The sequence below is a fragment of the Pecten maximus genome, chromosome 17 (assembly GCF_902652985.1).
Source record: "Pecten maximus chromosome 17, xPecMax1.1, whole genome shotgun sequence".
In the NCBI taxonomy this organism is placed as follows: Eukaryota; Metazoa; Mollusca; class Bivalvia; order Pectinida; family Pectinidae; genus Pecten; species Pecten maximus.
The window spans coordinates 744,202-762,006 of NC_047031.1; the positions used below are offsets into that span (position 1 = coordinate 744,202).

Below are 17,805 nucleotides of genomic sequence, written 5' to 3' on the forward strand. Positions count from 1 at the left end.
TTGACAAATTGAGATTATCTTTTATTTTCGGCAAAAGCAAATCGGTTAAGGGGACGGTGGATATACATTTCCTCAGCAATACAATTAGCGCAATAACTGAATAACAGCATTTAACATGATTTTACGTCTTCTGGTTAATTATACGTAAAACAGCATTCGTTGTAGAAAAAAATACTAAATACTATATATGTATGAAATGAAGCAATTATCTCTTTCATTACCGGTGGTAGTATTTAAATGTATACGATTATAACATAAACCTGTGTAGGAATGATGACAAGTTGCACATGTATAACATTTGTTTACGAATATTTAGTCAATTTGATATATTAATAACATAAAAACTTATACAAATTATTCAATTGGTTATATGGCATTATGGCAATAGAAATAATTAGTTTTAATAACATGCAATTCACATGTACATATAATGGTCCACCGGGGGATTATTTGATGGCTAATAACAAAAAAAATTAACATATATGCTACGATTGTTTTTACTTTACAAGTAAGAACATAATTTACATTTATATCAATGTACAAAAGCAATAAATTATCTGGCTAAACACTATACACAAAGTGTACTATCATCGTAATGATTGGTATATCATCACTGACAAGAAGTATAAGTCGGAGGTTTATTGTAGCGAGTAAGTCATTTAGATATACATCCCTGTTGTACTTTGTCAAGCTGCTACGTATTAATATTGCGAGAAATCCTTTTAGAAGTGTCATAGTAATGAGTACTATGTAACCACTTAATGCACATAATGGGAATGTTAGCATTATTATTACGACCATAGGGTTAATAGTTGTAGAATAGAAATGTACCGTTTGTGTTTCTAGTCGTTTAGAAGAACGAGGAAAAAATTCCTTGTGAAAAAATCCATTAATTGAATCTATAATAATAAATTTTCAAATTGCCCATAAAATGAAATTCTGCAGGATAACTTTGAGCAAATCAGCATACAACTCCTAGTCTCCTTCATTTTATTTATTGTGGTATTTTAACAATATACCTTTATTATCCTTTTTTTAATGTTAAGAAATACAAAATGTACTTTTTATACCTGATTACACGAGCATGCATTTTATACCTAATAACACGAGCATGCATTTTATACCTAATTACACAAGCATGCATTTTATACCTAATTACACGAGCATGCATTTTATACCTAATTACACGAGCATGCATGTTCTTTTGTGAATGTTTTCCGGATATTTGCCCCATAGAACATTTCCTGTTAAGTGATCCACTAATTTCTTTTTATACTATTTTCTAAAGCTTGTCATTCCCCTACCTCCATCAATATAGTCATGGCAATGTTATATTCTAAGTGGCCAGCTCATTAAAATCTACGTATTATCTATCATAAGTAGGTATTGCATATTTTATTTTACACATTTAACCCGTTTAATATAACTCTTGTGATTAATTTGAACACACGTGACACCAATATTTCAACATGTTACCGGTCTACGTGTATATTTATGTGTTAATTAGATTATTTAGAATACTTAGTTAAAATGATAATATAATTTAACTATGTAAACTTGCAAGTAGGAAAGTATTTTCAATGTTCAAATGTCACGGGATCTTGATCAATATATTTTTCCTGTCCTTTTTTTTAATATAGCTGCATATATAGAATGTTTCTTTGCCTAAAGCGACATATCATGGCTTAATCCCGATCAGTAATTGATCAACGACGTCCCATTTACTCGGAATCTAGTTCATTGCTGAAACCTTTGAGATTCACAATGAAGGTGAGGACTACTTTCTCATCTTGGCATTAATAATATAGCATCAGATTCATTATCAAAAATGGACTGATATCAGTAGCAATAAACTTAAAGCACAACATAAAAGTCAACCACAATTACTAGTGACATAAGGTCAGTGAAATATGTACATACTACTGACTTGCTCTTGTTCTCAAAATCGTGTAGCTTGTACCGAAATGTCATAAAACCGCTCAAGTTATGATAAAGGTCCGAAAACTTGACTATTATTCGTGAAGCCATTGCCATATGTCATAGACTCGCTAAAGTCAGGACAAAGGTCGGAAAGCATTACCATTGTGCGTGTAACCTGTAACATATAACTGCTGAGGTATCCAATCTTCAATCACGACCATAGTCTGTAAGTTCCTCAAACCCTTTAAGATTAGAAAACTCCTCCTCACTCATGGATTGTACAGTAAAGGGAAGTTTTGCCCAAGTTTTGCAATGATACCCTTCTTTCGTGTTGCTATCTGTGACAATGAATTGCTTAATCTTCAGTATTGCACAGAAGACGTTTTCTTTAAAACAAGCCCCTACCCCCCAATCACGTCCGCACTTTTTACAGACTGTTTTATATTTTGTTTCCAAGTTGTCGTACCTAGATATTTTGGGGTTACGATGACATATGATCTTCGTAGTAGTACTCCTTATCTATGACTACATATTGGGATCCGTTGTAACATCGTATGTCACAGCTACGCACTGCTGTCTCCTGGCATTTCCCGCACCGCAGAGTAAAGTTGCCCTCAGTCTTACTTTGTTGATGAAGCTCCTTCGCGTGTGCCTCTTCAGCCTCTGCAGCAGTGATAGTGCGCATGCGCTGTCTAACCTCAAGCTGGAGATCGGTGTCTGATTTCACTAGGATGTTGCTCAAGGCGTCATTCATCAGTGTCAATCGTATTACGTTCATGTCCTCTTGTCTGCGCTTCTCTGTATTTGCGAAGTCTGTGACTGTCCCCTGTTTCGCTCTGCTCCTTCCTGTAAGATAACACCTTCGGACGGTTAATTACTGTTTTGCTTTTTAAGTAGAGCAGTCAGATTAGTCTTATTTCATGAAATTAACCACAGTCTAAATTCAAGTATAAAATTGAGCCTTGTTTCTCACTTGTTAAACAGACTGTATATCAGTTTATTGACGTCGATTTCATCAGAAAAACGACAACATTTGATAAATGCAGAGATACTAATATGTTTATAACGATTTTATTCCATATATCCCGAAACTAGTGCATATATGTCGGGACTAGTCCCTATATGCTAAGACTAATCCATCTACTTCGAATCTAGTCCATACGTCAGGTTACTACTCCGTACATCCTGATACTAATCTATACATCCCTTTACTTGTCTATCCAGAAACAAGAATTATACTCCGATACCAGTCCTAATAATTTGATACTAGTCCTGATAACCTCACAATAGTTCATATATCCCGATACTAGGCCAAATATCCCGACACTAGTTCATTTATCCCGATACTAGGCCAAATATCCCGACATTGGTTCATATATCCCGATACTAGGCCAAATATCCTAACACTAGTTCATTTATCCCGATACTTAAATATTATTCGAACTAATCACTGTCTTGGTCAAGTTTTTTATTTTCCATGCGTAACTTGCAAGGCGTGAATTAATAGCACGCAGTCACCATCATGGCTTTATATATCAACCTCCCATCATAGCATATCACCAGTTGTCCAAGTTTGTACGTAGTAAGACTACTCCAATTGACTGTACAAAATCCGCAGGGATGTGACAAATTGTGAGACTGTCCAGCAATGCACATTATGAATTATATACATTATAGCACAGTTGTATCAAGGAATAGTGAACATTTGTTTATTGCTGTATGTTAAGTTCAATCGGCATTTAATGATATTACCTAGACAATGATGTATGTACGTCAACCAACCCAATTGCATTCTTTTACCAATCACCTATTAAACGACAGTGTAGTACCTAAATATAATACAATTCTCTGACCCTCAAGGGTCACATACAAACCTGCAACCTGTACTGTGGATATCTCGTTTCTAGTATTGTTATAACGAATGACCAAGTTACAGGCGGGTATGTCTAATCCCTCCTCGGCCACCTGTGTCGCTACCACACCATTTATCTGTTTAGATAGGAGTCGCTTGATTACTCTGCCATGGTCGGCTTGAGATTGTTCTACAAGTATAAGGTCACACATAGGAATCATATTCAGTAAAATAACAAATGCATCGACAGTAAAAAGATTAAATGGTTGAGAGGCTATAAACAGATAATCATAATGGCAAAGACAATTAGTCCGTTCGCCGTCACTAGATTTAAAAATCATACGCGGAAGATCTCAAGTGTTGCTAACTGACCGACAGATTCTTTATTGTATCATGCTAATTTCCGACACAAATGTTGCTTTCACTTGATTAACGAAGGCAAGGGTTAGGTACTCCATTACTGGATTAACGAAAGTTAGGGCTAGGTACCCCATTACTGGATTAACGAAGGTTAGGGTAAGGTACTCCATTACTGGATTAACGAAGGTTAGGGTTAGGTACTCCATTTCTGGATTAACGAAGGTTAGGGCTAGGTACTCCATTACTGGATTACCGAAGGTTAGGGTTAGGTACTCCATTGCTGGATTAACGAAGGTTAGGGCTAGGTACTCCATTACTGTATTAACGAAGTTTAGGGTAAGGTACTCCATTACTGGATTAACGAAGGTTAGGGTTATGTACTCCATTACTGGATTAACGAAGGTTAGTGTTAGGTACTCCATTACATTACTGGATTAACGAAGGTTAGGGTTAGGTACTCCATTACTGGATTAACGAAGGTTAGTGTTAGGTACTCCATTACTGGATTAACAAAGGTTAGGGTTAGGTACTCATTACTGGATTAACGAAGGTTAGGGTAAGGTACTCCATTACTGGATTAACGAAGGTTAGGGTTAGGTACTCCATTACTGGATTAACGAAGGTTAGTGTTAGGTACTCCATTACTGGATTAACGAAGGTTAGTGTTAGGTACTCCATTACTGGATTATCTAAGGTTAGGGGTAGGTACTCCATTACTGGATTAACGAAGGTTAGGGTTAGGTACTCATTACTGGATTAACGAAGGTTAGTGTTAGGTACTCCATTACATTACTGGATTAACGAAGGTTAGTGTTAGGTACTCCATTACTGGATTATCTAAGGTTAGGGGTAGGTACTCCATTACTGGATTAACAAAGGTTAGGGTTAGGTACTCATTACTGGATTAACGAAGGTTAGGGTAAGGTACTCCATTACTGGATTAACGAAGGTTAGGGTTAGGTACTCCATTACTGGATTAACGAAGGTTAGGGTTAGGTACTCCATTACTGGATTAACGAAGGTTAGGGGTAAGGTACTCCATTACTGGATTAACGAAGGTTAGGGTTAGGTACTCCATTACTGGATTAACGAAGGTAAGGGCTAGGTACTCCATTACTGGATTAACGAAGGTTAGTGTTAGGTACTCCATTACTGGATTAACGAAGGTTAGGGTTAGGTACTCCATTACTGGATTAACGAAGGTTAGGGCTAGGTACTCCATTACTGGATTAACGAAGGTTAGGGTTAGGTACTCCATTACTGGATTAACGAAGGTTAGGGCTAGGTACTCCATTACTGGATTAACGAAGGTTAGGGCTAGGTACTCCATTACTGGATTACCGAAGGTTAGGGCTAGGTACTCCATTACTGGATTAACGAAGGTTAGGGTAAGGTACTCCATTACTGGATTAACGAAGGTAAGGGCTAGGTACTCCATTACTGGATTAACGAAGGTTAGGGTTAGGTACTCCATTACTGGATTAACGAAGGTTAGGGTCAGGTACCCCATTACTGGATTAACGAAGGTTAGGGTAAGGTACTCCATTACTGGATTAAAGACGTTTAGTGTTAGGTACTCCATTACTGGATTAACGAAGGTAAGGGTTAGGTACTCCATTACTGGATTAACGAAGGTTAGGGTTAGGTACTCCATTACTGGATTAACGAAGGTTAGGGCTAGGTACTCCATTAATGGATTAACGAAGGTAAGGACTAGGTACTCCATTACTGGATTAACGAAGGTTAGGGCTAGGTACTCCATTACTGTATTAATGAAGGTTAGAGTTAGGTACTCCATTACTGGATTAACGAAGGTTAGGGTTAGGTACTCCATTAATGGATTAAAGAAGTTTAGGGTAAGGTACTCCATTACTGGATTAACGAAGGTTAGGGTTAGGTACTCCATTACTGGATTAACGAAGGTTAGGGTTAGGTACTCCATTACTGGATTAACGAAGGTTAGGGTTAGGTACTCCATTACTGGATTAACGAAGGTTAGGGTTAGGTACTCCATTACTGGATTAACGAAGGTTAGGGTTAGGTACTCCATTACTGGATTAACGAAGGTTAGGGTTAGGTACTCAATTACTGGATTAAAGACGTTTAGGATTAGGTACTCCATTACTGAATTAAAGAAGGTTTGGGTTAGGTACTCTACACTGGATTAAATAGGTTTAGGGTTAGGTAATCCATTACTGGATTATCGAAGGTTAGTGTTAGGTACTCCATTACTGGATTAACGAAGGTTAGGGTTAGGTACTCCATTACTGGATTAAATAAGTTTAGAGATAGGTAATCCATCACAGAAGTCTAAGGTTATTGGATTTGATTGATAATTGCAAATTCCAATCGAAGGTAATCGCACTTGATTTGATACTTCGTTGTCTGAAACATGGTATCTGATATATCCAAAATCACGTTGCTTTACACGAAATAAATCTCTTAAACAAATATAAGTCCAATCAATGAAAATATTACCCGGTATGATATAGGAAATTTTTTGTTTTTATTTCTTCATCTTCTTTTTGGTACATCAAACTCTACGTCAATTCTTATTCCGTGGTCAACGATATTTACACTCACTTTCATTGTCTCCCGATGTTGAACGAGAACTTATCAGGTGTTCACATCTCGCGAAGGAGGACTTTTCTGTAAGATATTTTGAAACGGCTGTTGCAGATGCTTTTGTTTCGACAAACACCATGAATATTGAATCCTTTCCTTTCTCTGTAAAGTTGTCATCTACCATCTTCTGAAGACGAATAATGTTTGGATTCTCGTAAATCGGGTTCTTTGAATGGCTTTCCAGTTCCTTAATGACATCTATCAATGAAAGTTGAATATTAGACCAGGATTTTTGTATGCGATCATAGAGTAAAATCAGGGGATACTTTTATAGAATAACATATGAATTGCCTGCTATCTGATTCTCGCCATCGTATATGTACTTAAACTAAGCGCTGTGGCGCCATCATACCTTTGTACAAACTGACAATCGTTACAGCTCTATTGTCCTTTTCCGCACTGACTTCTTTTGCAGTGACGTCACTTGCGCTACATAGGACTACATCATTGTGTTCACCTCCGTCAAAAATTTGGTACTTCAATGACGAGAGGTTAAGTTGTGTCAAAACATCCCTCATACAGAGAATGTAGTTACAACAAAGGGCGTCCTGGTACATCTAGAAGATTTAAAGTCAGGATTACATTAATGTCCTCATACAGAGATCTGAGTAAAAATGAGAGCTTACTGTCGAGAACAATTAAATGCCTGATGTTGACTGTCAGCTAATACATCGGGTATAATCCTACTTCGAGTTTGCTGCTTTAGAACTAAACATTTTTTTGGACAAAAATACGTTTATATGTCAAGTTAATCGTTAAACCTACAAATCGATTGTACAAGTTTTGTAATTTAAAACTGTTTTGCGAATTTTCAGCATGGTCCTTAAATAATATATATATATAATGCGCAACAAGATTTAGGGTTACTACACGCTACAATATAGTATACTTACAGTCAAATGGTCGGTTATTACAATGGCCCGGTGTTTCATGTCGGGGGCTAGTTGTTTACTGAGAGGGAGCGCCATCTGTAGGCGGGATAGCCAGGTTTGGTATTGCGGCTTCATCCTCTGTGTATCAGGCTTTTCCTTCAACAGCGCGTGTACAGCCCCGGTGTCCAGATCAAACACTGCCAAAACATATAAAACACTGCTATAATGGATCGTGTACGTCATATACCTCATCACGATGGGTCCGAATATGTAATGATTAAGTGACACAACATGGTACACACAATTTTCCTTACTCTAACCCTAACCGGTGAATTCCTTTAGTTCACCATTCTAGCTTTTGTGTAGGATTCGTTTTAACTGCATCTAAAGATATGTTCCTTAGTTCTATTTGACAGGAGCTATACTACATAAGTAAATTCACTAGGACGTTTAATACCTAGAAGCTCCGCCATTGTTTTACGAGACCAAAAATGAGTAACTTCCTGAGAATACTGAGTTGTGTACCAAATATACAGGTCTCTGTACACGATCATGTATCTGTTGATATTAACTCAAATTATGTCGTTATGATTCGACAAGGGTAGAAATATTCATTGTATTAATTACTGTCAATTGTAGATTGTTCATGGCTAAGTAGTTATGTGATAATGTACGTATCCACTGGCTAACTTTTGTTTATCATGACAACACTATATATATGTATATCACTCTTAAACGCACACTTACATTTGCCGAGGAGCCATCTTTCAAGCTGTTCCATAGCACGCTGTATGGTGAATCCTATTCGGTCATCATGCCGGTCTTTCATCTCCTCAGTATCTAAAAAATAACCGACGTGTTACCTGATATTTTCATAACATCTCCACTGTGATACCAAAATTTAAAATCAGAGATAATCTTAAAGTGTAACCTATTCAATCTTTTTTTTCTAAATATACCCCCCACTTTGTCGGAATATAAGCCTTCGAATTGTAGGTATCCTAAGAGCAGTGTATGATGGCGAGACTAGACATTGGCTTGGTTTAGTTTATTTTGTTTATCGTCCTATTAACATCTAAGGTCATTTAAGGACGACCTCCCGTGCGTGCGATGAGCATGCGGTGTGGCGGGTGCGTATGTGTGTTTTAGGAGGCTGCGGTATGTTCGTGTTTAGTCTCCTCGTGATAGGCCAGAACTTTTGCCGATGTATAGTGCTACCTCACTGAAGCATACTGCCGAAGACACCCAGCAACACACCCCACCCGGTCACATTATACTGACAACTGGCGAACCAGTCGTCCAACTCCTAGTATGTTGAACGTTAAGCAGGAACAGCAACTACCATTTTCAAAGACTCTGGTATGTCTGGGCTAGGGGACAGAACCACAAGCCTTGTGGGGATAGACATAACACTACATATAGAGATAGTGTGTGTGTGATCTGTATGTCATAATCACACAAACATGAAGCCTTTCAGGGTTTCATCTATGGAATGTGTATTCATAAGTATTTATTTAATTTTCTTTAGACAAATTTCGTCCATAATTTACATAATACGGTACGACCGTAATAACAATTGTTCATTTTCGCGTTCACCAATCAACTGTACTACACGGCAATATCTGTTCGTATGGTCCGAAAGTCTCATTTGCTCATAAACAAAATTTGGCGATTATAACACGTCTATGACGTCACAGTTAAGTAGGCCACTGTCTACGACGAAACACATCTATGACGTCACAGTTAAGTATGCCACTATATACGACAAACATTTACGTATAGGTTTACATTATATAAAATAGAGCATATATAGAAAACTATGCAATATTTTCACAAAATTTCTTCACAGAATATTATTTGATTTAACAATAAGAACCGAAAACACAAATATTCTGGGTATTCCTACAGCATGTAACCGACAGTTCTATTTCACTAAACGTTTTGAGCTCTGTCTCGAATTCTGCTATTTATTAATTTTCTTTTACATGTTTATCTTCCCTGAACTATTGTATCATAGTGTGTTCTTCTGTTGTTGAACGTATACCAGTGTGATGTAAGTCTATTTATTTGATTTAAACGTTTGCTATCATGTCTATCGTACGTTTAATAGGATCCGGAACATATGTCTTGTATTCCTCTACGTGGACCTTTGGAGTAGCGATCTTAGTTACATTCATTCGCGCCATAAGTTCGATGATACTTTTCTCTGCATCCTTCACATCTCGCGCCCGCTCAGTCCCAACAGACGCTGTCAGTCCAATAATCTAGTATAGATAAAACAAACTAAAATATACGTATACATTAGATGATGACTATCTTCAAATGTGTACGCGAAAATAGCAACCCTTCATAAGAAAGCACATCAAACAGCTACATTGTATATACATGTATTGTAGTAAACTTTTGAAATTGTTAGGTCACAGTGATAGTCGTAGAAAAAACAAAACATTTTCGATATAATTATATCGCATCTACTTACCTGTGGGGATTTGCCGCCGTCTATGTATAATTTTCGATAACGTGCCATTATCTGGTTGTAAGAGTTTTTTTTTCGTGTGTGATGACACTCGTCCAACACAAGCATTGAAAATACATCCAGGGACAAGGCGTCATCTCTCAGGTAGTTATCAAGGAACATCGGAGTGATGACACAAACTCGACAATTATTGACAATCTCAGAAAAGTTCTCATTCGCTTGATTCCGTCCGCTGAACGTGATAACGTGGTTCTACCAACATAAAAGCATATGACGTATATCAAAAGTTGTGTTCTCACTCGTGTTGAGTCAGAATATAGGCGATGGTCATTTATAGATGCATGTATTTAATCGTTAATTTAAGCGTAAAAACGTGTTTTCCAATAAAAAATAAAAACTATGACGATGAAATGTGACGAAATATTGTCCGCATAGCGTGCGAGAAACGCAAATAACTTAACCTGACAATGTATCCTTTTCGCCATTAAAGCTGAACATTCAGCAAAAAATCCCATTGAATCAGAGTCAGATATAATTATCTTTTTAAATTTGTAGAGTGGATATTGTGTTGGCAAACTAAATTAAACGTATTTCTTGGTTAGTGAGCTAGAACATTCTAACCTTGTACTTAGGTAGAAGTTTACATATCACTTCGTACTGTTGGTCCAGTAGCGTCAACGTCGTGGTGAAAAAAGCAATCTTCCCTGAATAAATATTATCAGAGGCTGGCGTTACAGTATGTTAAGATGTATATTTGTATGTTTCAATACAATAATTCTGAGTTGTTCTTTAAAAAGTAAAGAGGATGTAATCATGATGATCGAATGTTTTGTTGCAATCAAAGGATCGTTGCTGCATTAAAGTTTTTGCTGTAAATATCAACTTCACATTTGTTACATGTAATACAGAGTCAAATTGTGTTGTAAATTATCATAAGAGATCGAGAAACAATCGCATACAAGTCAAATTCCAACAATAAATTACCACAAAACAAACAAGAACGCGAAATCGGAAGTGACATTTAAACTTTTCATAGCCAACATTACTCTTCAAAATCTCCACTATAATGACACAGAGATCAAAATTTGTATTTCGTTATGCATTCGGTCACAAACGAAGGATAAAAAGGATGAGCAACTGACATTAATTGACCTGGAATCAAAACAAGAATTGCCGTAAGAAATACGAACTAAGCACTTTATGAAAACACCGAGATGAAAGTGTGATTTTGCAAAATCATTATGATGCATGTACATGTGCTACAATATTTTTACTTTTACTTGTTTTGAACGTTTTACGTAGCATGTTACGATCAACTAAAATGTATAGACAATAGCGTTAGTCACACGTCGTGACCTATGCATAGACAATAGCGTTAGTCACACGCGTGACCTAGGTATAGACAATAACGTTAGTCACACGTCGTGACCTAGGTATAGACCATAGCGTTGGTCACACGCGTGACCTAGGTATAGACAATAGCGTTAGTCACACGCCGTGACCTAGGTATAGACAATAGCGTTAGTCACACGCGTGACCTAGGTATAGACAATAGCGTTGGTCACACGCGTGACCTAGGTATAGACAATAACGTTGGTCACACGTCGTGACCTAGGTATAGACAATAGCGTTAGTCACACGCGTGACCTAGGTATAGACAATAGCGTTGGTCACACGCGTGACCTAGGTATAGACAATAGCGTTAGTCACACGTCGTGACCTAGGTATAGACAATAGCGTTAGTCACACGTCGTGACCTATGCATAGACAATAGCGTTAGTCACACGCCGTGACCTAGGTATAGACAATAACGTTGGTCACACGCGTGACCTAGGTATAGACAATAGCGTTGGTCACACGCGTGACCTAGGTATAGACAATAGCGTTAGTCACACGTCGTGACCTAGGTATAGACAATAGCGTTAGTCACACGTCGTGACCTATGCATAGACAATAGCGTTAGTCACACGTCGTGACCTATGTATAGACAATAGCGTTAGTCACATGCCATGGCATAGGTATAGACAATAGTGTCAGTCACAAACTGTGACCTAGGTATAGACAATAGCGTTAGTCACACGCCGTGACCTAGGTATAGACTATAGCGTTAATCACGCGTCGTGACCTATGTATAGACAATAGCGTTAGTCACACGCCGTGACCTAGGTATAGACTATAGCGTTAATCACACGTCGTGACCTATGTATAGACAATAGCGTTAGTCGCACGCCGTGACCTAGGTATAGACAATAGTGTCAGTCACACGCCGTGACCTAGGTATAGACAATAGCGTTAATCACGCGTCGTGACCTATGTATAGACAATAGCGTTAGTCACACGCCGTGACCTAGGTATAGACAATAGTGTCAGTCACAAACTTTGACCTAGGTATAGACAATAGTGTCAGTCACACGCCGTGACCTAGGTATAGACAATAGCGTTAATCACGCGTCGTGACCTATGTATAGACAATAGCGTTAGTCACACGCCGTGACCTAGGTATAGACAATAGTGTCAGTCACAAACTGTGACCTAGGTATAGACAATAGTGTCAGTTACACGCCGTGACCTAGGTATAGACAATAACGTTAGTCACATGTCGTGACCTAGGTATAGACAATAGTGGCAGTAACACGTCGTGACCTAGGTATAGACAATAGCGTTAATCACACGTCGTGACCTATATATAGACAATAGCGTTAGTCGCACGCCGTGACCTATGTATAGACAATAGTGTCAGTCACACGCCGTGACCTAGGTATAGACAATAACGTTAGTCACACACAGTGACCTAGGTATAGACAATAGCGTTAGTCACACACAGTGACCTATATATAGACAATAGCGTTAGTCACACGCGTGACCTAGGTATAGACAATAGCGTTAGTCACACGCGTGACCTAGGTATAGACAATAGCGTCAGTCACATGCCGTGACCTAGGTATAGACAATAGCGTTAGTCACACGCCGTGACCTAGGTATAGACAATAGTGTCAGTCACAAACTGTGACCTAGGTATAGACAATACTGTCAGTTACACGCCGTGACCTAGGTATAGACAATAACGTTAGTCACATGTCGTGACCTAGGTATAGACAATAGTGTCAGTTACACGCCGTGACCTAGGTATAGACAATAGTGGCAGTTACACGCCGTGACCTAGGTATAGACAATAGTGGCAGTAACACGCCGTGACCTAGGTATAGACAATAACGTTAGTCACATGTCGTGACCTAGGTATAGACAATAACGTTAGTCACATGTCGTGACCTAGGTATAGACAATAGCGTTAATCACACGTCGTGACTTATATATAGACAATAGCGTTAGTTGCACGCCGTGACCTAGGTATAGACAATAGTGGCAGTCACACGTCGTGACCTAGGTATAGACAATAGTGGCAGTGTCACGCCGTGACCTAGGTATAGACAATAGTGGCAGTCACACGTCGTGACCTAGGTATAGACAATAGTGGCAGTGTCACGCCGTGACCTAGGTATAGACAGTAGTGTCAGTCACACGTCGTACGCGTAGGTATAGACAATAATAACAGTTTGGAGCAGTAACGATAAGTATCACTTTCCGTCTGTACCTATTCGGAATAACAAGCAGTGCATACCGTTCGATGTGTTGTCCAAATGGTTCTTCATTATGTACACGGCCACCCTGGTCTTCCCTGATCCTGTTCCAGCCCAAATAATAGAATTATCTCCCCTTAGACCGTCTTCTGCTATTTCTCTTTGATAATCACGCAACATTATGTCACCATTACTATCGAGTCCAGTGTCGGCGAGTTCTGTGGAAACAAAGGTTTCTATAGTAAGACTGACACATGGTCTTTGTGTATAAAATTCAATGCTAAACTTGTTGCTGCCATTTTAGCCTCATTAATATTTAAGCAATCGTAGTTTCTCAAAAACATGCAGTCAAATAATATTGTAAGTTAATCGTATACAATTCTTTACCAGTTATAAACAGGTCAGCTGAAGTGAGTCCATGTTTTTGCTCTTCATTGATCTTAGATATTTCAAAACAATAAGATCACAACAATTAACTCTTTAGGTAACGAATCGAACCGAAATGGTGTCAGCGTTACGTAATTACCTGGTAAATACTTTTATTCGTAATTACCTGATAAATACTTTCATTCGTAATTACCTGATAAATACTTTCATTCGTAATTACCTGATAAATACTTTCATTCGTAATTACCTGATAAATACTTTCATTCGTAATTACCTGATAAATACTTTCATTCGTAATTACCTGATAAATACTTTTATTCAGTACACGATGCGATAAATGTTTAATACAATCGAAGACAAACCGAACTCTAGTCCTCTGTTCTTTTATTTGACTTGATCTGAAATATGGATTTGCTCCTATTGAAGTAATTTCAATATACATGTACTGTAATGATTATATCTTATACCGGAACTTCACCGATCGCAGGAGGTAAATGGATTACCAGGGGTTTCTTTTGTGTCGACCGGTAGTTCTGTCGTGTCCTCTGTCATGCCTGGGGCAATCTCATCAAACTGGGATTCTAGGTGGAGAACATATTAGAATGTGACAACAGTTGTTTGTACATCAAACGAAACCAAAATGCCCAGTCGTAGGCTTAAATGTCCTCATTCAATTTTGTATCATACTGAAACAATTTTACCTAAAAGAAACTATGTCCTCTCTTATTTTAGCTCTGGATTAATAAACATGTCAAAAACTCTGAATCATGTATGGATATCTTGTGTAGGAATTTATTTGCATACAAAGTTATTAATATTAAAGGTCAAATGTCTATCCCTCCACAGATATCACATCCTTACCTCCTATACAGTACTCACTATCCCTCCACAGATATCACATCCTTACCTCCTATACAGTACTCACTATCCCTCCACAGAGATCACATCCTTACCTCCTATACAGTACTCACTATCCCTCCACAGATATCACATCCTTACCTCCTATACAGTACTCACTATCCCTCCACAGATATCACATCCTTACCTCCTATACAGTACTCACTATCCCTCCACAGATATCACATCCTTACCTCCTATACAGTACTCACTATCCCTCCACAGATATCACATCCTTACCTCCTATACAGTACTCACTATCCCTCCACAGATATCACATCCTTACCTCCTATACAGTACTCACTATCCCTCCACAGTGATCACATCCTTACCTCCTATACAGTACTCACTATCCCTCCACAGATATCACATCCTTACCTCCTATACAGTACTCACTATCCCTCCACAGATATCACATCCTTACCTCCTATACAGTACTCACTATCCCTCCACAGATATCACATCCTTACCTCCTATACAGTACTCACTATCCCTCCACAGATATCACATCCTTACCTCCTATATAGTACTCACTATCCCTCCACAGATATCACATCCTTACCTCCTATACAGTACTCACTATCCCTCCACAGAGATCACATCCTTACCTCCTATACAGTACTCACTATCCCTCCACAGAGATCACATCCTTACCTCCTATACAGTACTCACTATCCCTCCACAGATATCACATCCTTACCTCCTATACAGTACTCACTATCCCTCCACAGATATCACATCCTTACCTCCTATACAGTACTCACTATCCCTCCACAGAGATCACATCCTTACCTCCTATACAGTACTCACTATCCCTCCACAGAGACCACATCCTTACCTCCTATACAGTACTCACTATCCCTCCACAGTGATCACATCCTTACCTCCTATACAGTACTCACTATCCCTCCACAGAGACCACATCCTTACCTCCTATACAGTACTCACTATCCCTCCACAGTGATCACATCCTTACCCCCTATACAGTACTCACTATCCCTCCACAGAGACCACATCCTTACCTCCTATACAGTACTCACTATCCCTCCACAGATATCACATCCTTACCTCCTATACAGTACTCACTATCCCTCCACAGATATCACATGCTTACCTCCTATACAGTACTCACTATCCCTCCACAGATATCACATCCTTACCTCCTATACAGTACTCACTATCCCTCCACAGCGACCACATCCTTACCTCCTATACAGTACTCACTATCCCTCCACAGAGATCACATCCTTACCTCCTATACAGTACTCACTATCCCTCCACAGAGATCACATCCTTACCTCCTATACAGTACTCACTATCCCTCCACAGATATCACATGCTTACCTCCTAAACAGTACTCATCATCTAGTTCATCTGCTAGCATTGTCATTTCAGAAGCTTTCAGAGCTCCAGTCAGTTCAATTGCCCTTTCCAGTTCGGGCTTATGACCTCTTTTACTGTTCCACCTCATCAAGCCTTCCCCTATTTTCTCCTTCAAAACTTGATTATCATGGCTGATATGGTATATGTCGACACTACTCAGGTCCAAATATATTAATAACTCCTTCCATCCTGCTCCTATCCTCATTGGTAATTCAACGTTAAGTGATTTGTCTGAGAATAACTCAGCCACTACAAAAGTCAACATCAAAGATCAATTACATCCTAATATAAGTGTTGACATAAAAGCGTTCAACACAGCTTAGCCAATACCGCTGTTATTTAATGGTATATTACAAACTGACAAAGTTCAGTTACTGAATAGAAACAACCAGCTCAATTACAAACTAGCATACTTCAGTAAACAAAGCAGTCAAAAACAGCTTAATTACATGCAAGCATATTTCAATCAGAAAATATTCGATCCTAAAATCAATAAACAACGAACATGTTTCAGGCAAATAACAACACACAAGAAAACCGTTAACAGTGAATCACTAGATATATTAACAATGAAAATTTCTCATGTGAAAAAAACCCACACACAAACACACACTCACACACACAAAAAACAAAAACAAAAAAAAAAACGTTAATCCCAAAGTGAATTGACAAAGTTAATATCTGATGTAAAGCAAAAACAAAAACAAGATTAATTCCTATCATAAGTGAATCAGTCAATAACAACTCAAATAAATCAGTGAAGTATACCTGTAAATTGTATATCCTAAAGTATACAGCATGGCCAATACATTATTGTTCGTCGCCAGGCAAATACATGACATAAGTCATCATTTAAGTGCATTCAATGGCTATACATTTTCTACAATACTGTTAAGCGTCATACTAACGCCTTTTACAAAGGTGAGTTATTATAGCATGTATTATACAGGTGTGTAGATAACAACATATATACCCGTATAGGTAACCCCGGTGTGTTTTATTTTCGGTTAAGATAACATGCAAGGATAAACGATTTCTACCCGATAGAAAGGTTGAACAGCGGGATGAATAAGTGTAGGTCAAACGTGTATAACAGATAAACGTTCTGCTCTATAGTTTTGACTTCCTGGACAATGTATACCTGTCATTATACCTGGTGTGTGTGTTTTATAGGTTAATATCCCGTCCATAAACTAGTATTACCTGTATATAGGTATACTTATGTAATGGTCCGTGTGTGTGTTTTTATACACATCTATCATGTGTGATACATATTGATATTATCGTCATACTCACATGGTTTCTTCTTCTCTTTCTCCGTCGCCATATTGTAACTACTGATTTCCTGCCGCTACTGAACTACTTTCACTTTCAATATCCGCTGTTTTCGTTTTCCGCGAAGAGTAAGGGTATGTGTTACACTTCAATACAGTGGAAAGAGTAGTTTTTGATTGG

At 38.3% G+C, this 17,805-nt stretch overlaps 1 protein-coding gene across 1 annotated transcript; it reads right to left on the reverse strand.

Moving 5' to 3' along the window:
• LOC117315911 (interferon-induced helicase C domain-containing protein 1-like) lies at positions 1-17,692 on the reverse strand. The gene is made up of 13 exons (XM_033870334.1): positions 17,647-17,692; positions 16,312-16,599; positions 14,574-14,651; positions 13,725-13,901; positions 10,727-10,809; positions 10,109-10,357; positions 9,731-9,893; positions 8,377-8,469; positions 7,651-7,826; positions 7,110-7,314; positions 6,716-6,955; positions 3,795-3,962; positions 1-2,766 (listed from the first exon to the last, which is right to left on the reverse strand). Exons 1-13 carry the CDS (start codon positions 17,675-17,677, stop codon positions 2,402-2,404), a joined length of 2,316 nt encoding a protein of 771 aa, XP_033726225.1. The 5' UTR covers positions 17,678-17,692; the 3' UTR covers positions 1-2,401.
• Between the last annotated feature and the right edge of the window lie 113 nt (positions 17,693-17,805).